Here is a 26,622-nt window from a genome sequence, read left to right as displayed (position 1 = left end):
AGAACACTTTGAAGTTGCACTTCTGTAGATGAATTTTGACTCATTTGCTTGAAGCCATTTCTCAACATCATGAAAAATTAAGTTCAGTGTGTGATGCACACCTTAGATGTGGAGGGAGAGAAAACTGTCCTTCAGATTCTGTGGAGAGGGTCTGCTCAACATCAGTAAATGTCACCGCTTTATCTTCTTCGGATTTCTCATTAGAGTCTGATTTTTGGAACATTCTAAAAGCTTTGATAAAATTGGACCCATTGTCTGTCACGGTGGCTGTCACTTTAGAGTTCAGTCCATAAGCCGAATGGACTTGCTTAATTACATCATATGTGTGTCTCCCTCAAACTTACATGTTAGTGCTGCATGTCCTCGTACAAAAGTAGAAGGATCAATCCAATGTGCCGTCATTCCGAAAATAATTTTGTTATGGCTGGTCCAAATGTCAGCAGTCGTGGAAATATATTCCAAACTCTCGAAGGTCCCTTAAAGCTCCATTTCCATGTCAGCATAACACTTATCTAAGTAAGTCAAAAACATTTTTCGATCGTGCAGTGCTGCTTTTTTGCCACACACAGGTATTTTGTTACAGTTTAAATAGGATGTAATCAGAATACAGTTACTTTGTTGAAATAAATAGAATACACGGCGTTCATTTCCAGTTTCATATGTTAGGCTATCCCCTCTCTATGCCTTCTCCAATTTTGGTGATTAATCACAGTCGGGTGCAGGTTTAGCTCAGTTGGATGAGCATGTAGCCATATGTCGCATAGCTGAAAGCGGCTGATTCGAGTCTGACTTGTGGCTCTTTTTTGTTTGTTTGTTTGTTTTAACTCAATTTCCATCTGGGATTAATAAAGTTTCTCTGATTCTGATTGCCGGAAATCCAAAAAAGACACGCAATAAGAATCTCTAATGTAAGCGTCCTGTTAATGTTGGTGGTGTCAGTTACACAGTGGAGCCAGAGCCAGCACAACAGAGCCAGCAGTGCACGGGCAGGAATGCATTTATTACTTGGAATTTCTGACATCATTTCATAAGACGAATGGGATGAGCGAAACTTCAGTATCTTCAATCTATTATTGTTGTGTGATTTTTATTCCTATTAATGAAGGCTACTCACCACCGAGCTGGCATTAACTGAGGTTCATTCATAGATTGCAGACTGTTAGGCCGTTTCTAAATACTCTCATTTTCGCTTGTCCGGACTTCGTAAGTTCACACGGGAGTCCGGACTTCCCAAGAACGCTGCGCGATCCTTTTGGAACGACAATTGGAACGGCAGTGTACTTCATGACATCACAGCCCTGGAGCTTTTACTGCCATCCCCTCTTAATTTAACTGTGATTAATATTTGCAACGGAAATTACACAGGACATAAAAAAATTATACATGATTATACATGATGTAGTCAATTTCTTTAAGAAAAAAAAAGATAATGTGATGAAATTCAAATTGAACAAATATTTAAAATATAATCTGATCATTTTTGGAGCAGCCTAGACTTGATGGATAGCATTAACAACCTGCTAGCTGCAAATAATCATGTGCAGTTCCACATGATTATTAACAGACAAAAAGAAAACATATTACTGATACAGAAAGAGTTTTCTATACAAGATCACTGCAGCCTTACCTAATGTCCACCCTACTGTTACTCATTTTATATTAAGATTTAAAAATCAAGTTGGTATTGGTATGGCAAGTAGCCTTCAGTAATAGTAATAAATGACACAGCAATAGTACATTCATGTACAATGACAATATATTAAGTAATCCAAAGTATGTTACTCTCATTGAGTAACTTAACGGAATACGTTACAAAATTTGGGGGCATGTATTCTGTAATCTGTGGTGGAATACATTTTAAAAGCAACCTTCCCAACACTGCTCTTAATAGCTGCAAAATCAAATAAATAAATACAATTCTACTGCACTGTGTAGTAAATGACAAACAGTAGTCCTTCTCTTCAGCATTGGTGAGCTTGGTATTGTCACAACATCTTTCCATCTGCAGAATTGTATTAGAGGAGCCATCTAGCTAACGTCAGAGCATATCAGCTGATAATAAATATGCTTTTTATAGCTTTAGCCGCAATTAACTCTCTGTGATGTTTGTGTGTCTAGAATGTAGGATTAAAGGTGGCAACAAACCTGCTGCTCCAAATTCCTCGTTGTGTGAGTTTCCTGGGAAGGACTTATCACCAGGAACTTTGTAAAATCTTTGTTTTCTTTTCTTTTTAAATTGCAAATAATAAAAACGTTGGCAAAATCAAAGAAGAATGTCACCGCTTCTTCTTTATTCAGATTGAGTATTTATAGTTTGTTTGTTTGTTTTTTTAACCATTCTACAGTATTTGGGAGTCCTGGAAATCCTGGAATATCTCATTCACCAGAAGCACCACTGATGAAAACCGTCCGTACTTTCTTCCCAGAGACTTGGATATGGGACCTGGTGGAAGTTGGGTATGCTGTTTTTTGTTGGGGTTTTTTTTATTTTTAAGTAGGGTTTTGGGTTTGTTTGTTTTTTCAAACCTATTTGTTGATCATGACATTTACTGACATTTAAATTAGTAAGGGAAAATTAGTTTGTGTATATATATATAGGGACATTTATTAACATTAACCTGTTTTCATGTTTAGAATTCTGCTCAGAACTTAAAATTTTTAAGAATGCACTGTTTTTGTTGGCTAATCTGAGTAATGTAGCTATGTTTGACCATCTGAAAATGTCCACATTTGTAAATCTGCTGATTCAGAGAGTCTGGAACAAAGGATGTGTCCCTCACTGTCCCTGACACCATCACCACCTGGGAGACGGAGGCTTTCTGCTTGTCCTCTCAGGGTTTTGGTTTGGCTCCTCGAAAAGAATTTAGGGTCTTCCAGCCCTTTTTCCTCGAGCTCACCATGCCCTACTCCATCATCCGGGGGGAGCACTTTGAACTGAAGGCAACTGTCTTCAACTACCTGACAAGTTGCATCATGGTGATCAATGTTTCTATATCAACTAAATAAATATGTCAAAAAATGCCAGCATGCTGATAGACTTTACAGATGATTTTGTCATGAACCAAAGTCCTATACCAAGTGGCCACCATAGTTATTACAATAAAATGATTTATTTACAAATGTTTCTAAGACATATCAACTACACAAGACATGGAACATGGATGAGACAGGCGACAGAAGAGCAACAAAGAACCAACAAGAACTGAGGACTAAAAATAACTCAGATGCACAAGTCAAATCTGGAACTCAATTCTAACTAAAACAAACATTTCAATCCAAATACTTTCGAAGAAATAACAAGTCCAGAACAAACCCACCCAAAAATGGCTTGAAGACCCAGAACCATGACAGTAGCCTACACATTTCCCTAACAAGTGTCAGGAAGGGTATCCAGTGTAAAGATATACAAAATCAAAACATCTATGTGACCCTTTGTGAATAAGGGAGTAGCTGAAAGTAGCTTTTTGGTTTGTCACACTTGGTCTGATGTTGTTTTCTCTGAATAAAACTTCTGTTCTTACAGAGTAACAAGAAAACACTGAATTTCTCTTTGACTTAGAAACTCAACCCACTGTTTTGTTCTTTGTGCAGGTCGCAGTCTTTGCTACGCCTTCCTCAGATTATACCCTCACCCCTCTTTCTGGAGACCAGTACACATCCTGTTTGTGTGCTAGCGAGCGCAAGACTGTGAGCTGGACCATGATTCCAACAGTTTTAGGTAAGGATCAAGTTTTTATCCACGCCGGTGTAAATGTCCTTTCAGTCAACGCCTCTTCTCTTTTCAGTATCTACAAAGATACTGAAAAGAGATTATCTAATTAACAATATTTTAATGTGCAAGACTTTATGGGGTTGAGAAAAATAATGTTTGTTGTCCTTTTTTAGGGGCTGTGAATGTGACCGTGTCTGCTGAGGCAGTGCCATCCCATGTTTCATGTGATAATGAGGTTGTGAGCGTACCAGAGAGAGGCCGCATTGATGTGGTCACAAAATCCTTCATAGTAAAGGTTGGTGCCATTAACACAAGATGACAAAGATTCTGCGTTTGAAATTTTTTTTCTCATGGAAGTTTTTCTCATAACTTCTTTCTTCTCAGGCTGAGGGGACTGAGATGACAAAGACGTCCAACTGGCTGCTTTGTCCAAAAGGTCAGTGTAGTTTCTGCCAAACAAAACAGCCAAATATTTAGAAAAATGGTCAAATAAACCTATAAACAAACTGAAATGGTATATTTCAGTTTGCTTTGGATGACATGTCACAGCAGCACATTGTTTATACACTTGCTGAGCAGTCCTTATGTAACGACCCTGGCTTCAACCCTCTGAAATAGCCAGGTATGCCCTGAGTTCAATTTCCTTTATCTTACCAATTTGTTATCAGTTCCTGTTCCCATGGTTTTCAGATAATTCTTTGTAGTTTAACACTTTACTGGTAACTTCAACGTCCCACCTTTTCCCATACATAACACACAAATAACTATGTACTATACTCTTATCTGGAAATGGGAAACATTACAATGCAACAAGATCTTTAAGTTGAACTAAAAGTGTTTACTGAGTGATGTGTAAAAACCAAATGCAATTAGTAAATCAAACAATCACTTGCAGTATCAAAATTCAGTAAACTACAGTCCTAAAGTTCTTTATAATATCCTTCACTACTTTACCTTAATGGGCCTCACTCACACACACTCACACACCAACCCGAAGTCCCATCACTGCAGGCCTGGATCGCTGCGCGTGGTCGTGGAAACCAACGGTCCTCAAAACAAAGCAAACGGGTGCTTCTCCTCTGCGAATGCCCCTGGCCAACTTGAAGTCCCTCGTGCCCCCACCCCCACCTTTTCTCTCCCTCTCTCTCTCAGCTTCCTCTTCCACTTGACCTCTTCCTCCTAAATAAAAGCACATTAACAACAACAAACTTAATTTCCACTAATCTGAATATACAAAATGAACTAATAGAACTATTCATATATATATATATATATATATATATATATATATATATATATATATATATAAGTACATTAGAAACAAAACTTAACCCCTCTAAATATCTTACCTTGGAAAATAATTTCTCATCTTCCTCTTCGGTCTCATATTTCTCATTTGAAAAAATGCACAAAAATGCATTTAAAGTTACCTGCCATTAAAAAAACATTATTCCATTTATGCTTGCACCTCTTCTGCACCGATAGCTAGTAACGCAACTGCAACTTTATCTAGCCTATGTTGATTGAATGCATCGCAGGAACAAAAAGAAAATGTGATGTGAGGAAGTACAATTTTAGTTAAAAGTTTATGCACATTCACCATGGACATGAATGGCATGGTAGGTTTGGGCTTTAATTTATTCATTTGAACTGCTGATTTTGTAGACTGGAATGATATCAGAGCACATATATCTTGAATTATTTTACAAACAAGACTTGGGTGCACACGTTTAAATTCTGTTGGATTTTCTCTACTTTATACAGAATCAAAATATACACCCTCAAACACATACATATATAACAAGACTTGGGCGTATATATATATATACATATATATATATATATACGCCCACAAACAATGGCTAAATGTCCCTTGTCAAGTTACGCCTTGACCAGATGCCTTTGGTAGCATCAACAAAAACTCTGGCTCAATATTTAGCCACTCTTCTTGGCAGAAGTGATTGGTTTCCTGACCTGTACCTGGCTTGTAAAGAGTTGAAAAATTTTCAAAAGGGTTGAGGGTGGGGCTTTGCTAAATGAATCCCAGAAGCTCAGTGATAGCCTGCTTCATCCATTTCAAAATCAATTTTGATGTGTTTTTGGGATCGTAGTCCTGTTGGGACACAGTTGTTTTCAAGTTTCAACCATGTAGCTCTTGGCTTGAGGTGAAGTTGAAGAAAAAAAGCAATGTATAAGTACCACTGGCAGCAAAACAGCCCCAGACTGAGCTCATCTTTACTTCTCCAAACATACCTCTTGTCAATTTGGCGAAATAGCTCAGTCTTTGTCTTGTCTGACCATCAAACTTTTCTTAAGAAGCCATTGGCAACTGCAAATTTCAAGCTTGAAGGCTTTGATTTTGGCGCAGTCTAGGTCAACATGTTCTCAGTTCATGGTGATTTAAAATTCACTTCGCTGTGGACAGTGATGCAGGTGTTCCAGCAGTTTCCAGTTAATGGCGCGCTTCAGCTTTGGTGGTTCCTGGGTTGTTCCTGAACATCCTAACAAATTTCCTCTCATCTGAAGGTGACAGTTTGGATATTCTTCCGATGAGTCCTGTCAAAGAATTTTTTTTTATGCTGGCAAAAGAAACTGCTAGTTGTAGTCGATCACGAGAAATTAATAGGCAATGGACTTGTCACCCAAATTAAATTCAAACTTGTACACCCAATTCTTGTTTTTTCTAAAGTATTTGAAGATGTGTGTTATACATTCATTCCAGCCTGGGGAGAAAAAAAAGTTCAAAGATGTTATTAGAAGCCCCTAAGTTACCAAGACATTTATATCCAATGATGAGTTGATGAAAACTGGATCATTGAATCTCATCATTTTGTCATTTAATTGTTTTTTGACAGTTATATGCATCACATCCTACCCATGTAGCTTGGGACCTGTGATGGAAACCCAAAGGAAGTTTGTCATTCTGAACTGATGATAAAATTTGGGGCCTATTTTGCTATTTGATTGATTGATTGATTGATTGATTGATTGATTGATTGATTGATTGATTGATTGACTATTCATCCCGAGGGAAATTGGGTCTTATACTTTTTAATTTCTCATGGGGATTTTCTCCAATCAACTTAATGTTTAGTCAATCTGTAAATATTGTGAAGCTTTTGAGATTTTGTTGAAGAACGTGAATTTCCATCATGTGTCATAAAGTTCTCAGTTGTAATTAAGTTGTAAATAATTTCCTATGGATTGTCGAATTTGACCCAAACTTCTAATAATACTCCACCCCTGAGCACATCTCTGGCAATGTCTGTGTAGGTTCCTAGTCATCGGCGTTGTAGCCTTAAGAGCTAGAAAAAAGAAGACAATTTCCCTGAATTTCAGTATTTCACCATAAAGCACAGAATTGTTGTAACCCAAATACAACTTGTCAAATCTGCCCCAAGCTTCACATATTTGATATGTTGCAGCTCTAGAAAGTGGTGAGGACCACTGTTGGTCAAGTTACTTGAAAAAAGTAATCAGTAACTAATTACTGATTACTTCCCCCCAAAAGTAATCCTGTTACTTTACTAATTACTTATTTTTGAAAGTAATTAGTTACTTAGTTACTTTTTAAAAACATGATACACAACCTGAATAGGTGATAAAGCGATAGATCTTCCAGCCCAATTCTTCTTTTTCTGCATAATCCATTATATAAAATGTAATCAAATGAAAAAGTCTCTTTTTAAAACTTGTTTTATTAGTTTTAATCTTTTAACTTTATGCATCAAGCAAAAATTTAATTATATGCAACATTCTCTGACTGGAAGAAATTTGTTTTCTGCACATTCCAGCACATAAAATAAAATATATTTTTGTGTTTACACTCAGTCTTTCAAATAAATGCAAGTAAAATACAGCAGAAAATAAATAAAATCAAAGACTCAGCGGTCTTGTTGCTCTATTTTCACCTGTTTAGCAGGAGTGGGCCAGGCGAGTTTCCCCTGGTACAGGTGTCGCAGCCATCATGTCAGTGAAAGAATCCGGGAGTTTCTCTTTGAATTTCACATTATCATGGCAGCGTACTCTGTGCTTGCGCTGAAGTTTAGGGGGTTTTTTCGCTGTAAAAAGAAGTTTTCTTCCCACGCAGTGAACAGTGGAGCTAATGTTTTTGTCACTTTTTATGGAATCAAACTCAAAGTAAGGTCAGTACTTCCACGCTTTAAACGCTGCACGGTCATATGCTCTCCCGCACTCGTTATATTATCCATTGCTAATCTGCACACAGCTGTTGCCACAAATGTCGCACTTGCTTACGTCACTGTCAGGAGACACTCTTGCAAAAAACAAAATCACGGTTTTAGTAACGCAGTAATGCAGCGTGCTTATGGGAAAGTAACAGTAATCTAATTACCTTTTTTGCAATAGTAATCCCTTACTTTACTCGTTACTTGAAAAAAGTAATCATATTACAGTAACGCGTTACTTGTAACACGTTATGCCCATCTCTGGTGAGGACAGATCAGTTGAGATGAGCCCTGTTTAACCTCTGCAGGAAGTGCAGGAGCTGGTGAACTTTTCTGTCAATGGAGCTGGCATGTAGGGTCCAAGACAGTTTGTTTTGCCACATGCACCCCAAGGAATCCTGCCTCACAATCTCTGCAGTAGTGTTCTTGATGTAGATTGGGGGTGTGCATGGGCTGATTCCTTCTGAAGTCAAAGCATAGTTGACTTCATAGTTGACCATTTAAAATTACAATTCATAGTTTAATATGTGAATTATATAATGTTCAATTACTATTAAACAAATGACTGACTGAGTATTTTAGACTTTAGTTTACTTCAGCCATATTCCATATAAATCAGGTATCATACAAAAATAAAAATAACTTCAAATACAGTCATGACAATAAAAGAATATGACTTTAAGGATTTAACAACATTACTTCAGTTATAGTGCACCAACATCTCTTATACATTAGCACTAAGAGAACACTGAATGACCTGCTGGTTTTTGTCCATAAAACTACTCATCTAAGATTACCACAAAGTAAAAGATCTCTCAGCAAAATTATGCAACATTTTAGGCACTATTGCCCCGATCAAATCAGTGAGTTGGGATTTTTTATTCTAAACATGAACTACTGTTACAGCAACAGACATGGATTTCTGGTGTCCCACACAACAACTCAATGCCCTAATTTGTAATAGCTGTGGGAGTCTCCTAGTGGGTGTGTGTTGTTAGCGGCAGCCATTCCATGCTGCTCGTGTTCCATAGTAAAAGAAAACCTTACCGTTGTGACGGCCTGGAGCCGGCGTTACCCATCTCCACGCATGTATGCACGGACGAGTAAAGCCGTGGAGATCTGGCTCATAAGGTGTAATGTTGCTGACAGCAAATAAAGGTCTGTTATTGGATTTAACCAACTGGCTACGGGTTATTCAGCTAACCTCCACTCCACACGCTCGCTGGATGTGCTAGCCACTCCTTCCTCGCCAGACTGCTGTTACAAGTGTAGTCAATAGTTTTGTTGTGTGTATCAAAACAATGAGGCGACTGCTAAATGTTACAGGTGTTATAGGAGTGATACATCTCCTGTTGTCACACCTGCAGGTATCAGCTGTTGTTCTCCTTTATCTCATAGTGGACAGAAATTATTTTTTGGAGTGGCACAAATAATTTGTGTGGCATCAGATTTGATGCAGAACAGCTGATTGTTCTGTAAATAGTTTGAAATGTTTGTTTAAAAAAATGCCTTGGCAGCATTTTTAGGTAAACAGCTGCAAAAAACTTTGTTGTTTGCATAACTCAGTTACTTTTTTGAAGAAGTAACTATATAATTAATTGCCCAACATTGGTCATTATATACTGTATTTTGCAGACAGAGTTACAGGACTCTCTCCCAGACCACAGACTCATATTCATAATACAAGTCAGCTTTATTAAAAAAAAAAAGGGAAAAAAAAGTTGTGTTTTCAAAATTGGAGTTCAAGTTATTTTTACTTCCAATAGTGTTAACATACTACACAGGCCAATGGCTAGATTTTTTTACATTTTCATTGTAAGTGGGCTAAAGTAGTCTAAAAGTACTCTAACATAAATGTAAATGCTGTTATTTGATTATTTTAATAAACCACGTAACTTGGATGGATTAGATGCTGGCGTGACCACAGTGCACACGTCTGATGTCGCTCACCGTGGTCCAAGGGATCGCTCAGGGAGTTTGTGTGTTTGCTCAGACACATGAAAAATTAGGGGGAACATTGGTCAGGACACACCCCTGTGGGGACACTGTATGTATTGTGCTTGATTTGTTCTGTCCTCCCTGGACAGGTTGACCACATCTTCCCTGAAAAGTGGTCTGAATAAACCTAACCCTCTCAAGGCAGGCGTTGCAGATTTGCAACAGTTAAAAGCAAACAACCTGATTACCCCACATACATATTTTATGAGTTGTTTTTACTCAGAAGTACCACTGCAGGTATTCTTTTGTGCATTAGCAACAAAAACTTAATTTGAGCCTGACAGGTTAAGACACTGAAGCTGTTTCCATGTGAAAATTGAGTTTTCATTTAACAACATGCATGGCCATTCACCACGGAACAGGAAGTTGTTGTTGAGAGGCTATTGAAGCTTAAAAAGTTACAAAACTTAGTACACACCTCAGACATGATGAAGATGTTTTATTGGTCCTACTAGTGGGTGTGGCCAATTGCTTCTATACCGCCACATAAAGATATTAAATGAAGCAGGCGTAGGTCTCTTTTATTTGCATTTGTGAAATTTTAAAAAAGACTCAAGAGCATCTGGCTGCAGCCACTGGGGAGTGCCATATTGCGACCTCCACACTAACTGGAAACACGTAACTTCAGTTACATCGACTTTGACAGCGAAAACTAAATTGTATTTTCGTTACTATTGATTGATTGATTGATTGATCGTACTTTATTCATCCCGAGGGAAATTGGGTTAAGGCTGCCAGCCATGCTATTGATGCTGCTGATAAATAAATTTGATTCTAAGTGGGGTTTTTTTAACAATCTGGGTTTGTATTTATCCGCGACACCTTAAAGGCCGGTCTGTGAAAATATTGTCTGACATTAAACTGGTCCGTGGTGCAAAAAAGGTTGGGGACCACTGCTGTACAGTACAGAATGAGTTTAGTTTGTCGAATTTATATAAATCTTCGATCGCTAGCAGTGTAACCCTGAAGTGCTGCACTGCATGTTTGTACTTTTTCTCCCCGACAAACACAACAATGTTGACGAAACGTTTTGCACAGTTTCATTTTATAATGGACTTATGTTTCTACGAAGGTTTGAACTTAAAGAGTGTTTAAACAAAAAAAAAAGTGTGAAAATGTTCGTGCCTGTCTGAGTAAAGTGTATAAAGCATGTAGTGAGGGGTTTTACAGTCTTAAAACAGCTACAATAATTGTAAAAAATACGAGGGACCGCTGTATTATTAATAGTAGAGTCTGGGGCATCTAATTGATTAACATCAACATTGATTATTGTGCACTATTATTTTTGTTCAAGGACAGCAAAAAATGCTATGTATGTTCACAAAATGCTGTAAAATGTATATTTATTAAAACATGTATCTAGTTTTACCAACTTTAAACCGACACTTTAAATTAGCACCAGGCCTTTTCATCAAAACCAAAATTTTATCTACATTCTGTTTTTTAGACTTTAAATCTCAGTTAGGTTATATATTACCAGTAGCTTTTCAGATAAAACAGTAATAAAGTCCTAATGGTTTCATAAATCTTCGTATTTTTTTCTTATAAGCATCGGGGACAAGGCTGTCTTGCAATTGTTGAGGTCACTAGTGTGCGCCCTATTTCTTCCAGGATCACTCTTCATTTGTAGGTTTTAGAGGACTCCTAGTACTGTGAAGTGGTTTTCATGGGACAAAGGCATTGTATTCCAAGATCTGGGAGATTGTAGAAATGAGTAGTGATGCCCTTCTTGCCATCTTTCCAGAAATATAAGTGATCTGGTAGCTGTTAGGCTTATTTACAGCAGTAGCACTTTTTGCACCTGCAGAAACTCCAGGACAAATTTACTAACAGTGTTTGTTGCTGTGTGTGCTGCAGCTACAGCTTTGAATTTTTTTTTTGAAAGTTAATATTTTGGCTATGGTGTCTTGTTATGAAATAAGAGTAAAAGTGTTAGCATGTGTGTCAAATTTAAGTTTGACTGGGAAACTCAAAGCTCAATAACCTGTATCAACAAAAATTCACTGCAGCCTGTGTAATATTTGATGCATCATAATGTATTCCAGTCTATCTTGCAAATACATGTTTGTGTTGCAATGTCATGCACAAACACACAACTATTAGATCCTTAAGATCAAACCTGCGTCATTCTTTTGGTCCACTGCAGTGTAGTAGTCAAACGAGAAGAAGAAGAAGAAGTGAAGTGGCCACAAATGGCCAGGATAGAGATCAGAGGGTTAATGCGTAAAATGTATAAAAATATTATTGATTACAGGATAATACATTAATGTTAATATCAACAATAAGCTTTTTACTCTGCAGTTACAAGTATAAACAATGCTGTTACATTTACACTTACATTTTTTACTATAAGTATGGAAACAAGTGACCAACATTTTATAATAAGTTTAACTGGAATTCTGTACACTGAAAAACAAACAACACATAAAAAACACAAACAAACAGCCAGAGCCTTCATCTGTCCATTAGATGTCAAACATCGCACTGACCCGTAGTCCCTGCTTGTCAGCACATGCTTTTAAAAAGAGCTCCATGTCCTCTGCAAACTGAAAAACAAAGAGGAAGCAGTCCCTCTACACAAAAACACAGCAGATGACAGGCCAGGCAAACATCTATTGACCTGTTTGAATGCCTCCTCATCATGTGAGCCTTGAAATTTTTTTAAGAAGACTAAGACCACAGTGAGGGCGTTTCATTTTCATCGACAAGCCACAGTTTCATTCAGCACAGAGGGTAGAACACATGAATGTTCTACCGAAGATTCAGAACATGGTTTAGATGCTGGAGACAAGACATCGAGAGGGAGATGGGGCTCCACGGAGAGTTCAGTGGGGAGCAGTCCTGAATGCTGACATGACAACAATTGACTTGCCATGTCCCCACGCTGTATGACTGTCATGTTACAGACAGGGCAGTGAAAGTGCACCGGCATATCATTTTGTCTGTAAGAGAGGGAAAAAAAAGAAAGAAAAAACAACAACATGTAATTTAAATGTAGTTGTATAGAATGCAATCAGTTTATGTAACAATCAGATTGTACATATTAACAAAAACATCCAAGCCATCCTCAATAATGAAAGCAAAATGGTGTGGATCACAAGAGCTGTCCAGAAATGTGGTGAACAGGAAAAAAACATTTAATGAAAACACACTTTTTTCTCTTGCTGATGAATGAACTGAACTGTACAATGTGAAAAGCAACTTTTAAGTAAACAAATAGACTGCAGAAGTGCATATTTATAACTTTAACTATGAGGTATATTTAATACCAACTTACCTTTGAAAGGCAAAGCATTTTTAATGTGTCCATTTATATGCTCCTCAATCTTTGCCCTGACAGTGGGGCTGAAAGTGGGGCACAGAGGGCAGTGAAACAGCCAACACGTGGTGCATTCCTGCAATTCTGGCTTGGAGGCACAATTCCAAATTGATATTTGCATCTAAAACAGAGAGGGAAAAAAACAGATCAACACCATATACACATTTAAGTTCAGGTTTTAGCAGAAATAACATGTTACAGTTACCATGGAAGAGATTTGGGAGAAAATTCTTTACACAAACATAATTTACAAGACACTTATTTGTGGCATACGTATATATTGACATAACAGACAATATAAGGCTAACTAAAATCTGGGCTATAAAAAAGCAGAACAGAATGTAGTACAGAATAATAGTATTTATAAATATACAAACCTCTTTTTGATGAACTTTACAATGTTTTTGCAGGTGGAATGAAAGACATGAATAAAATGCAATATGCACTAAATGGAACAATGTGCATTGATGTTACAGATAGTGAAAAGTAGTTCAATAACAAGCAAAAAACAAATACGTTTGAAACTGACCACTAAATGCTAACCAGAGGTGTCAAAAACGCACACATTCCTTACTAAAGTTTAGATACCTCGGGGGTCTGACCGTTGTTGTAACGCTAACAAAGTGGCAACATAATCAGTGTAAGCAAACTAGATGATTCCTAGAATTATATAATTATTAATGGCAAATTTATACATGAAAGACTCCGTCCCGACCTTCACAATCCACTTGCAAGGTTTCCCCAATCGATGATGCACGCAGGAACGTATTTCTGCCTACTGTGGAGGTCAAGTGTTTCCGGTTAGTGTGAAGGTCCCAATATGGCGCTCCCCAGTGGCTGCAGCCAGACCCTTCTCAAAAGACTTCTGGAGTGATACTCTTAACCTAAAAATTCAAGTATTCTTATTTATTTATATTCAAATATAAATAAATTGAATTTAAGATGAAACCTTTGCACCATTTTCTGCTTTTGTACTTTTACAAACTTCTAGAGAGTTAATAGGATCAGCACGGCCTTTTAGTTCAATCTAAGACCTTGGGGACACCAAATTATGAAGCTTTTGAGGTTTGGTTAAGGATGTCTGAGGCGACACGCCAAATTTTGATAATTCCCCACAGGACATTTAATTGTTAACGAGTATCTCAGCTACATATAGGATATTTATAGTTATATCTCATATATACACTATGCCCACTATGTTACAAACTTGACATGCTTGGTAAGAGTCAGTCAGGAGACATCTGTGTGGAATTATAAGGTCACACTCATAGTACTCATGTGGTTGTTGGTCTAATTATTATTTTTATTGTGCCTGAAACTTGGCTAATTGTAGGTGTCGGATTTCTTGTATGACCTGTGAAAATTCATGATGACCACCTACTGATTCAAAACCATTGTGGTACTGACGTTCTGATTAAGCTTCTCTCTGTATGCTGATTGTTTGTCTGTACACAGGAGACACACTGACAGAGGAAACCGAGATACAGCTGCCTGAGAATGTGGTTGAAGGATCTGCCCGCACTTTTGTATCAGTCCTGGGTAAACCTGATGATTTTAATCAAATGAGTTTAGATTAATCCAAAAAGAAATATAGCAAGTTTCATTTTTTTAATCAGTACAATAGTAAATGAATATAAAAGACAAATACAACTGTACTGGCATTTTGTTGTCTGGTTTTGAAACACGCTATTAAATGAGACTCCAACATATTTGTAGTGTAGAAAATAGTTTAGAAAATAAATTCCTGTAACAAAGTGCAAAATATTATAATTTAGTACGTACAGTTTTTATATAACCTGCTGTATTTTTCTAAATATTTAACTTATTTACTAGTTTTAATCTATTTGCAGTTCAAGTGTGCGAAAGTTGTATGTTCTGTCTCAGTGACTGAGTGCCTCTGATCAGGTGACATCCTCGGCCGGGCTCTGAAGAACTTGGATGGACTGCTCCAGATGCCGTATGGATGTGGAGAGCAGAACATGGCTCTTCTAGCCCCCAACATCTACATCCTCCAGTACCTGAAAGGCACACAGCAGCTCACCCCAGCCATCATGGAAAAAGCCACCAACTTCCTGAACAGGGGCGAGTGTTTGTTTCATAGTGGGGCTAAAATCAAAGGTTTATGAATAGAATATCTATTTAAGAGTCAAGTCACTTTCCTGTTGTTACAGGTTACCAAAGACAGCTGAACTACAAAAGTTATAAAGGCGCATACACCATATTTGGAAGAGGACCAGGAAACACTTGGTGAAAATAATAATTACCTTAATATTCCATTTGCCTTACAAACAAAACTGAACCTGTTGGTGAAATTTACTCCTTAAATATCCCATCCTGTTATCATTTTATTTCTGAAAATGTGGAAAATCAACTCACCTTATAATGGTATAACTGTGACACATTTTGATATAATTTTGAAACATGAGGAAGTTTTCTTTTGGTTGCTTTTTTATGTCAGGCTGACTGCTTTTGTGATGAGAAGTTTTGCCAAAGCTCAGTCTTTTGTCTACATTGATCCAAGAATTATTGAAGAGTCTAAGACATGGCTGGGAAATAAACAACAAGCAAATGGCTGTTTTAAAAAGTCAGGCAAACTCTTCCACAACAGAATGAAGGTAAGTCCATACTTTAGCTGGGACTGATACTAATTCTGTGTGGAGAGAATTTTTTTTGGCAGCACACAGAAATAACTTGGTTTCACTCACCAGGGAGGTGTGTCTGATGAAGTGACTCTCAGTGCATACATCACTGCTGCTTTCTTGGAAATGAATATATCCCAACATGTGAGTAAACTTGATGTGATCCCATTTGTACTTCATATTGTACAATGTAAAGAAATTACAACACTGACTTGTATTTGTTTTATTTCATTTTCTTCTTCTGATGGCCATTTTCCCCTCATTTTTCAAAGATATTTTTATGACTGATTTCTAAGTCAGTTAAGTCGATACTTTCTGTCTGTAGATGAAAAAGAAATTTGTTAAAGCATTATTTCTATTTCCAGTCATGAAAATAAAGTTTTAAAAATAAGTACATCGTAGGGAAATGATCACGTTGGGTGACATATGTCCTTAGAAAATCCCACAATTTCTTAAATCCCCCCAAAAGATTTTTTTCTTAGAAAATGATGGTGTCAGAAGCTGCTTTTGTCCACTTAGCAGAAAGTGCTTTAATAGGTGTTTCTTATAAGCATTTAATTGTCCAAACATTAAACACAAGAAACATATCCACATTTTCCTTTCTGAAAATGTGGATATGTTTCTTGGTTTTGTTTCATATGTGCTTTATATATGCCTGTCATTCTGCAAGAATACATTTTGTTGGATTTATTGTCGTGGAAAGGTACGAGGTGGCGACTGAAATTTACGATACTAGGAAACCTTGACTATATGTTGCAGTTGGCACCTTTTGCATATCCAAGGCACAGTGGGCCACAGGAGGCCATACCCATGTTGCCTCTTTAGTCTTCTTATAGAGAATACCAGGCAGTCTCCCTCGAGTCTCCTCCAGAGTTGGGCCCTAGTCCTGAACTGGTCCCTTGTTCAGTTTGTCTTCATAGGGCTCTTCTTTTGATGTTTTAAAGGATCCTGTGGTGAATAATAGCTTGGCTTGTCTCAGGGAGTCCATCAATGACCTCAGCAACACCTACACTACAGCTCTGCTAGCCTATGTCTTCACCCTGGCAGGAGACACGGAGACCCGCGCTCACCTTCTGCAGCACTTAGACACAGTTGCAGTGAGGGAAGGTGAGTCAGCATCTAAAAGGAAATCATTCAGGTGTTATTACCATAACTGTAACTTTTATTGTATGTTTGTAGGAGGTTTCCTGTACTGGTCTCAGACAGCAGCAGAGACATCAGCCTCCCTGTCAGTGGAAATCAGTTCTTATGTGCTGTTGGCCAAACTCAGTGCCTCCACAGCTGCTGACGACCTGGGTTATGCCTCTGGCATTATTAGGTGGCTGACTGGCCAGCAGAACTACTACGGAGGCTTCTCCTCCACTCAGGTACTACACCACCCAAACAGCTTAAATCTCATCTTTGAGTTCATATACACTGGGATAAATAAAAACTTATCTGAGAGAAGCTGAATACTGAAGTTTTACTTTGTTGTTGCTGTCCTGTAAAATACAAATATAAATATATATGTAAGTATGTGTAGTAGCTGTGATTTTGTTTGTAGGACACAGTGGTGGCTCTTCAGGCTCTGGCTCTCTACTCCACTCTGGTGTTCAGTCCTGAGGGTTCAAGCACAGTGACAGTTCAGTCTGACAGCAGTCAGCTGACATTCGATGTAAATCCGGGCAACAAACTGCTCTACCAGGAGGAGACGATGGAGGGCGTGTCAGGAAAGTACAGCCTGGAGGTGAAGGGCACTGCATGTGTGTCAGTGCAGGTCAGTGACAGTATCGTGACAACGTCCTGTTTGTTCCTTTTTCCAAATAAAGATGCATAATGAAAAAAAACTTAAGAGCACAACTCAAAAGTGTGGTTTCACTCAGAAAAGCACATTTGCTTATCCATCTATGTATTTGCTCAAATTATCCAAATTTAGGATGCTATTTGTTTTTGTTCTTCATCATGAATTTCACTAAGGCCAGATGACATGTATAACATCTCCAGGAAGGTCTAGCTACACCCTGTGTATCCTCGCCGTTGGATTTGCCTGGAAAATCTCCAGAGGGTAGTGTCATAAAGGCATCCTGCTAACATGCCTGCACTGTCTTAGCTGGCATATTTTGAAGTCAAGAACCAGCAGTTCTATTTCCAGATCCCTCCTCGTGTCCAAGCCTTCATCTCGATTTTAAATATTTTGATAAAAGAAGCTCCAAATCAACATGACATTTCTGCCCACAATTAGTGTACATATTATTCTGGCCACAACCACCAAAATAACTTCATAACTGTAATCAGTCACGTAAAATGTGATGCCACTATATTTTGAACATAAATGCAAAACATAAACATAAAAACATGAACAGATTTATATTTTTCTCATTATTACTAATATTATAAATTGCAAACCTCTTTTGGTTGCCTATTTTGCAGATTTCTCTTCACTGCAACATCCTGAGTCCCACTGATGTCACTACTCTCAGCGTGGAGGTCAAATCAGAGATTGATGCAACAAGTGAATCCAGACGCAATCTCACTCTGACAATAAAATCCCTGTAAGTATTTAACAGATTAGATAAGTGCTAGGGGTATTTTATTTGCCACTGTGGCATAACTGTTGGAAATGTGGCATCTATGGATACACATCAGTGCAATCACTTTTTAACTGTTCAAACACAGGTACAGTGGAAAGGAGAATACTACAAACATGGTGATCCTGGATATCAAAATGCTCTCTGGATTTGTCCCAAATGAAGTGTCTTTAAAGATGGTGGGTTATTGCAGTTATTAGCTGAATAGAAATGTTGCTACCATGTGTCAGTTTGTGATGAGATAAAGGTGATGATAAAATAATAATAAGGAGAATGTTGTCTCCTCACAGCTCAAAGGTGCCCCATTGGTGGATCGTGTTGAACAAACAGAAGATCATGTTCTGGTGTATTTACAGGAGGTGAGAGATATTCACAGTGTGGATACCAGATGATGATGTTTGTATTGTTACAGAGTGTGTCTTCTGTTTTTTTAATTCTGTTCAGTTACCAAAGGACATGCCCAAGAACTACAGCTTGACAATCATAGAAGAACTTCGAGTGGAGAACCTGAAACCAGCTGTGATCAAAATCTATGACTACTACCAGCCAAGTACAACTCTAACTCACTTCACTGCAACAGCACACTGACACACTTTGCTCCTTAGTGGAGCTGTACAACAAACAACAGTTAACAGAATTTGAAGGATCAAATTTAAATGTGTTGGACACACACAGCCAGTCACATTTTTCCACTTTGTTTTCCCTCTCAGGTGACCGAGCTGAGACTGAATACATTTACCCATCAGCTGCAGGTAACAAACTGTTATAGCGAGAACACCACATTTCACACAAAATTAAATTACATTTATTTCGTAAATATTTGTTCAATGAAAATGAAATGATTATTTTAACACAATTGCATCCTTACGTTTTATTCTTTTGTTGCAGTTTAAAGATGTGCAGTCAGTCCTGAGGTTGTCACTCAAGTTATACAGCTTACATTTTAATAAAGATGCTTTTTAAACACAAATATGCCTCCATATGTTTTGTTTTCATCTACAAAAAGGTCTTTTGTATAAAATTTTACCATGCTATTCTGTCACACTAACCCTCCACATGTCTTCATTCACTAAATCTTCAGTGGTCTTTTTTTTCCGTCTGTCTAACATCTCCATGTTCAGCATCCTTTGTCCAGTGAATCCACTATCCCTCCTCTGTCACCAACCTGTCTCTCATTCACACACAGATATATTCTGTCTCGCGTCTATTCACTTTCATTCCTCTTCTCTCCAGTGTAAACTTTGTATGTACAGTGGAACCCCGACTTACAAATACTCCATTTAACGAAAAATTCAAGTTACGAAGGCACTTAACGGCAATATGCCCATGTAACGAAATCCGCTGGCTCTGATTGGCTGAGCCCACAATGCCCACAATGCCTTCCGAATCATGTGACAACCCCCTTGGCTTTCGTACTTGCGCTTCGCTGTTCCACTTGAACGACGTATTGCTGTTGCAGTTAGCAATTAGCCTATAGCCTATCATTCACTCAAAAGGCGCGACGGGTGCTTCGACTTACAAAAATTTTCTACTTACAAAAGACCCTCGGGAACCAATTAATTTCGTAAGTCCGGGTTCCACTGTATACATTGCATATATGTGTAATCATGATTTTACAACATTCACATTAGCTTAGGTAATAAGAAATACAATCACGACACAGACAGGAAGTATACTTCAACATTCGATGGATAGATCTGGGATTTCTCCCAATAATAGAACATGGCAATCCACTGTATTAAAAAAAAAACCACATGGACGCTTATAGTCAGCTGGAGGTTGTATCATCCTCATGATCAAGAATACACTTATTTTTCCCAAGTTAATCAATCTAGAATTGATTTTTTCCCTAACCAGTAATCACCTTCACCTGTTATGAAACGGCTGTGTGCAGGCAGGAAAAGGACCCAAAGTGCAGACACTCAGAGACAAAAGGTCAACTTAAATACAGCTTTAATGCTGAACTCCAAAAAAGTAACAAACTGAGACTCCAAGGTAAATTTACGCAGACAGAACACACAGCAAGATAAGGGTAGATCGCAACACCGACAAACTGAAACACAGGGCTTAAATACATAGAGGGAGTAATCAGGGAATGGGCAACAGGAGGGAAAAACAGCTGGGGCAAATCAGGGATAAGGAAACAGGGGAAGCAAAACCAGATACATTAACATAAGACATGCACCTCCAAAGTAAAACAGGAAACATAACACAGACTGAACTTAAAGACACAGACTCACAGGCAGGCACTGCTACAGAGGGAACAGAGACGTAAACCATAAGACTAAACTCTAACAAGAAACCAAAGACTAGAAATGATAAATAATATAATAAACTCAAAACTCTGGGTCAACGACCCAGGCATCCTAACATCACCCAGATATATCTGAAACACGAATCTACTCAAAGACAATAAGCAATCATGCATCAGTCTCTTTTACACTCGGTAAAACATTCCAACAAAAATCAAATGATTCTCCAAACATCTCTCCAACTTTATTATGGGAAACTGGTAAAGCTGTCTTGAGGGGCAGAATTATCTTATGCTCATCCTATAAAAGGAAGAAAGACGCAGAATTAGAAAACAATTTGAAAGAAAAAATTAAATTGTTGGAAAGAAATTTTACAACCAACCCTTATACAGGCGCTGTGGAGAGCATCCTCACACAGAACATCACATCCTGGTTTGGGAACAGCTGTGTTAAGGACCAAATAGCTCTTCAGAGAGTGATCCGTACAGCTGTTGCAGGATTGCTCTCCCCCTGCTTCAGGACACCTACACCAGGAGATGCCGGACTAGAGCAGCGCAGATACTGAAGGACCCGTCCCGTCCTGGCAACAACTGTTCCAACTTCTGCAATCCAGTAGAAGGTTCCCCATCATCCGGGCAAGGACAGAGAGACTCAAGAGGAGCTTCTTTCCCCAAGCCATCCGGGCCCTAAACCAACCCCGCCCCCTACACACACACACACACCCGCCCTCTCACATCATCATCAAACCCACCGGCACAATGTACATTTCAAACTCCTTTAATTTTAAATATGTTCATATTGTGTATTCTGTAAAATAGTCAGATTGTCTATTGTTATGTAATTCACTTAATGCACAGAATTCACCTGCTTGCTGCATACATGCTACTACTGCACATTCACTTAATGTATATATTATATATAATGCCCCCCCCCCCCCCGTATAACTATGCATGTGACGAATAAAGAACCTTGAACCTTGAACCTTGAGAGGCTACTGTGTGGTTTAAGAAAAGATAGACTTGGCTTAAATTGTTTGTTAAATACAAAAACCCAGTTTCTTGGTATGGCAATTTGTATTTATTCGTGTATATATTATCTTTCCATTTAGTGATTTCCTTCCTGTTTCCTGTTTTGTGTCTCCTTGTGCTAGTCTGTCATGTCTCCATGATTGCTTACTGTGTCAAGGTCCTAGTCTTTGTATTAGCCACTTCCTCTTATATTTTGATAGTCCATCATTTCATGTGCATTATATTTAGTTTTGTTTCCCTTGTCTTGTTTGTTTCATTCACTCCTGCTGTGTTGTTTCCCATGTGTCCCACTTCTCCTTATCACCCTGTTGTGTATATATTGTCTCACTTTCCTTTTGATAAGTCTAGCTGTTTTTCTATCAGTTTCAAAACTATTTTCAACACATGGCAAAAACATCTATGATGGAATTAAATCAATGATTATATACAATAGGTTTTAGATGTTAGAATGTTGAGTTACTTTGTACCATTGGTTCTCTGAGTGAGAGACTATCTCTCCACTCCGTTACATATTATGTATGTACGCGGTATGGGGTACAGGGAGAGGCAGCTGGAGGGTGGGCCAAGACACACAGCAGATGGAGAGTGGACACACTGCCTGAGGGCCTGGACATTGTGCCATTGCCTGTGAGACATCCACCTTCCTCAACTTGCTCAGGCGTAGTGGGAGTGGGGGTCAGTGGGTGCACCTGCCAAAAAAAGGTATGACGGGGCTCCCTGACACGTGCTGGATGAAAATAAAACACTCCACTCTTCCAGCAAGACGGTGGAGCATCCCCTCCAAACACCACACGCATCTAACATGCCCATTGGGCATGGCAGCCACAGCAAGGGAAGCTTGCTCTGCAGGCTGGAGAACTGGTCCGCAGTGAGGAGCCACTAGCTGCGTGAAACTGCGACCGTGGCAATATACCAGAGGGAACGGCCGGCACAGGACCCTAAGTGGGTGCTGAGTGTGCATGTGAGACATGATGCCAGCAGCCAGGGACTCAGCAACTACACTTTCTTTTTTGGGATCGAGGGCAACAGAATCCTTGGAGGCTGCCCAGGCAAGCTCTCCACCACAACGGTAAATCGACACAAACTGTCACCACCCACTAATCACACATAGTAGAACACAGTATTCTTGGGAAAGAAGAAGGGGGACGGATGGAAAGGAGAGGGAAAAAAAGCCTCTACCATCATGGTCCTGAGTCTGGTGACCCAGTGTTTATGTTTTCATTAGTTTATATTCTGTGATTTAGTGGTTTTCTCATGGTTTAGTCTTTTATATTTTCTAGCTCTCTAGTTCTTCAGTGTTTTGTGATTTCTAGTTCTTGGGTTGTGTTCCTGTGCCCCCCATGTTTAGTGCAGGTAGGTTTAGTTCTGTCTTCATGTTTATTTTCATGTTCCCGATTCATTCGTGTCTCATGTCACAGTTTCTTACTCCTGTCCCTGTGCTCCATGTTCTCTCTTTTCCTGATGTTTCAGTGTCAAGCCCATGTCTCTGTGCCTGTCATGTGTTTCCTGTTTTACTTTGTTGGTCCTTGTCCTACAGCCTCTGAAACATCCCTCCAGCATATTTTAGCAGCATTGATGCATGACTATGAGTTATTTCTTATATTCTTATTATAATGATGTTATTGTTATCATTGTAGTTATTATTATTCATAGTTGGTCAATGGTCATAGTTATTGTTATCATTATTGTCATTACTATGATTATTGGTGATGATGGTGATAATACTGAGTTAATGTTACTTTAAGTATTATTATCATTATTGTTATAATTTTCTCATAAATTGCATTAATCCTGTACTGAATAGAAATTAACACCTTCACACTCACTACACACACTCACTGTCACGGCTGGGGCAGCAGTCGTGTGGAAATGGGAAGGAGGATGTGAATGCGGCGGTGATGTGAATGAGTTTATTTACAGTGCACAAAACGTAACAAAAGCAAGGGCTGAACTAAACATAAACCTAAACCGGGAGAAACTAATAAACAAACCTGAAAACATAAGGACACCGGAAGATACATGGAAATGGCAAGGAGAAAGCAGGGCAGAGAGATGCAGAGAGACACGGAAAAACATTGATTAATACTGAGTAACACAGACGACGCGACGAGGAACACAGGCAGACACTATAAATACACACAAGGTAATGAGGGAATGACACACAGGAGGGGAGCACAGCTGAACCTAATTCACAAGACGAGACACAGACCTATAACGTAAAACAGAAAACACACAGACTGTTTTACAACACAAACTCGGGGACACGAACAGAGTACAAGACACAGGTAGGGCTGATAAACACTAAAGCACTAAACACAAGAACCAAACCTAAGAACTAATACTAAATCAGAATTAACACAAAACAAAAGGTGATACAAAAAGGAAACACAAAACGCTGGGTCAAAATGACCCAGGATCATAACACTCACAATCATACTTGTAATATTTTTCTTACAAAGTCTTTCTTGTCTGTAATTTTCCTAAAAAAAAATTTTTTTTAAAAAGGACCTACTGTGAATCACTACTTTATTGTGTGTCCCAGGGATCCCAGGAATCCCAGGGGCTATGTTGTCAGGGGGCTTTTGCCCCCTGGTAGGGTCACCCATGGCAAACTGGTCCTCCATGAGGGACCAGACAAAGAGTGATTCAAAAGACCCCTAAGATTACAACATTGAGGGAACAGTTCACCCTGCCTGGGATAGGGTTACCGGTTCCCCGCCTTGGAGCCAGGCCCGGGTAGGGTGCCCAAGGGCAAGCGTCTGGTGGCTGGGGCCCGGCCTGGTACAGCCCGAAAAAGAGACATGTGCCCATCCTCCTGTAAGCCAACCACAGGAGGGCCGGCGGGCTGGGGTGAGTATCCAACTTTCCCCTCTGCTTGCTGCCTATATGTTGAAGTTTCTCCTGGTGGACGAGAGGGTTTGTTCGCTGTGGGGAAGAATCCGGGGAATGGATCCTGACTGTCATCTGCGCTTATGCACCGAATGACGGTTCAGAGTACTCAGCCCTCTTGGAGTCCCTGGCTGGAGTGCTTAAGGGTGCTCCGCCTGGGGACTCTGTTGTCCTACTGGGAGACTTCAACGCTCATGTGGGCAAGAGCAGTGAGACCTGGAGGGTCGTTATTGGGAGGAATGGCCTCCCAGATCCAAACCTGTGTGGTGCTTTGTTATTGGACTTCTGTGCAAACCACAGTTTGTCCATAACGAACACCATGTTCGAACATATGGGTGGCCAGAAATGCACATGGCACCAGGACACCCTAGGCCGCATGTCGATGATCGATTGTATAATCATATCACCAGACCTGCGTCCATATGTTCTGGACACTCAGGTGAAGAGAGGACCTGCGCCACCTGGTGGTAAGTTGGATCAGGTGGCAGGGGAGGATGCTGGACACACCTAAACGTATATTGAGGATGCTTGAGATCTTCAACTCACACCTCTGACAGAGCTTCAATAGCATTCGGAGGGAGTCTGGGGACATCGAGTCTGAACGGACCAGGTTCAGCAGGTCCATAGCTGAGGCCTCAGTGTGGTTGGTGCCTGTCGCGGTGGTAACCTCCAAACCAAATGGTGGACAACCGAGGTGAAAGGAGCCATCAAGCTGAAGAAGAAGTCCTATCGGGCTTGGTTAGCCTGTGGGACTTCGGAAGCAGCTGAAAGGTACCGACAGGCCAACCGGCTGAAGCAAAAACTTGGGTGTGGGAAGAGTTCAGAGAGATCATGGAAAACACTTTCGAACTGCCTCAAAGAGATTCTGGCAAACCGTCAGGCGACTGAGGGGAGGAAAGCGGTGCTCTATCTGCACTGTGTATAGTCTGAAGGGAGCACTGCTGACCGTGACTGAGAACATTGTCTGGCGGTGGAAGGAGTACTTCGAGGACCTCCTTAATCCCACTGGCACATCTTCCTTGGAGGAAGCAGTCTGGGGACGAGGGGAAAGACCCGTCTATCTCTGGGGGTGAGGTGACTGAGGCCATTAAACAACTCCTTGGCAGCAGGGCCCCTGGGGTGGATAAGGTTCGTCCTGAGTTCCTGAAGGCTCTGGATGTTGTAGGGCTGTTTTGGTTGATACACCTCTGCAGTCTTGTATGGAGATCAGTGACAGAACCTCTGGACTGGCAGACCGGGCTGGTGGTTTCTAGAGATGGACCGATCCGATATTACGTATCGGTATCAGTCCGATACTGACCTAAATTACTGGATCGGATATCGGCGAGAAATAAAAAATATAATCCGATCCATTAAATATCAAAAAAACACCTCACAAAACTTGCGACACAGCGTAACTCGGCTCATAACCGTTGCAGCAGTATGCGTCACGTGATAGAGCGGCTGTGTGTATTTGTAGCCTCGCTACCAAACCAGCATTTCATCTCCCAGGACCTTATCCCAGAGAGAAGTAAAGCAAGTGTGTAAGTTCATCTCTGAATGTTTGTAAAGCGTTCCCATGTTAAGCTTAACAACCGATATATGGAGCGACTGCCTCTCTCTCTCCCTCCCTCTCCTGCTGCTACTTCAATCGTGAAACTGCTTAATGATCAGCTGATCGGCTTTTCTGTCGCGAGTCCGTCTCTCTTCTTTGTTTTTGGCCCACTTTGCACCAGAAAGAGGAAACCAGCGGCTGAACAACAGCAGCACGTTTAAGCTTGATAAGCTGTTGTTAGAATGTATTTAATATTACTTTCTACACCAGGATCCTTTTCACGTAGCTGACTGGCTGGTAACTGTGCAGGGGCGGATCTAGCAAAGTGTAGCCAGGGGGCCGACAGGGCATGAACAGGGAAAAGGGGCACAAAGACATACTTTTCTTTCTTATTCTCATTTAAAATGTCTAGCTTTTAATAAATAATTATCCGAATCTTACAGCCAAAGTTTTAATCTGATGTAAAATGTATAGAAGTCCATTACTTTATATAGTAA

General features: G+C 39.6%; 1 protein-coding gene across 2 annotated transcripts in view; it reads left to right on the top strand.

Annotated features, from left to right (window-relative positions):
• Window positions 1–19,392, top strand: part of LOC116327035 (alpha-2-macroglobulin-like) — a 36,031-nt gene extending 16,639 nt beyond the window's left edge. Inside the window, exons 17-36 of one of the 2 annotated variants that reach the window (XM_039609800.1) lie at window positions 2,119–2,206; window positions 2,346–2,457; window positions 2,751–2,976; window positions 3,592–3,718; window positions 3,886–4,007; window positions 4,097–4,148; window positions 14,672–14,755; window positions 15,122–15,298; window positions 15,388–15,463; window positions 15,675–15,831; window positions 15,925–15,999; window positions 16,800–16,962; window positions 17,035–17,222; window positions 17,399–17,611; window positions 18,265–18,386; window positions 18,511–18,601; window positions 18,713–18,781; window positions 18,867–18,972; window positions 19,133–19,174; window positions 19,311–19,392. In XM_039609800.1, coding sequence (XP_039465734.1) covers window positions 2,119–2,206; window positions 2,346–2,457; window positions 2,751–2,976; window positions 3,592–3,718; window positions 3,886–4,007; window positions 4,097–4,148; window positions 14,672–14,755; window positions 15,122–15,298; window positions 15,388–15,463; window positions 15,675–15,831; window positions 15,925–15,999; window positions 16,800–16,962; window positions 17,035–17,222; window positions 17,399–17,611; window positions 18,265–18,386; window positions 18,511–18,601; window positions 18,713–18,781; window positions 18,867–18,972; window positions 19,133–19,174; window positions 19,311–19,315 — 2,295 coding nt within the window. In that variant the 3' untranslated portion in view covers window positions 19,316–19,392. The other variant, XM_039609799.1, reaches the window with a different exon arrangement.
• The last annotated feature ends 7,230 nt before the right edge of the window (window positions 19,393–26,622 follow it).

The sequence above is a fragment of the Oreochromis aureus genome, linkage group 3, assembly GCF_013358895.1.
Source record: "Oreochromis aureus strain Israel breed Guangdong linkage group 3, ZZ_aureus, whole genome shotgun sequence".
Classification (NCBI taxonomy): Eukaryota; Metazoa; Chordata; class Actinopteri; order Cichliformes; family Cichlidae; genus Oreochromis; species Oreochromis aureus.
Note: the sequence above shows the minus strand (reverse complement) of the source record. Positions and strands in the feature narration are given on the sequence as shown.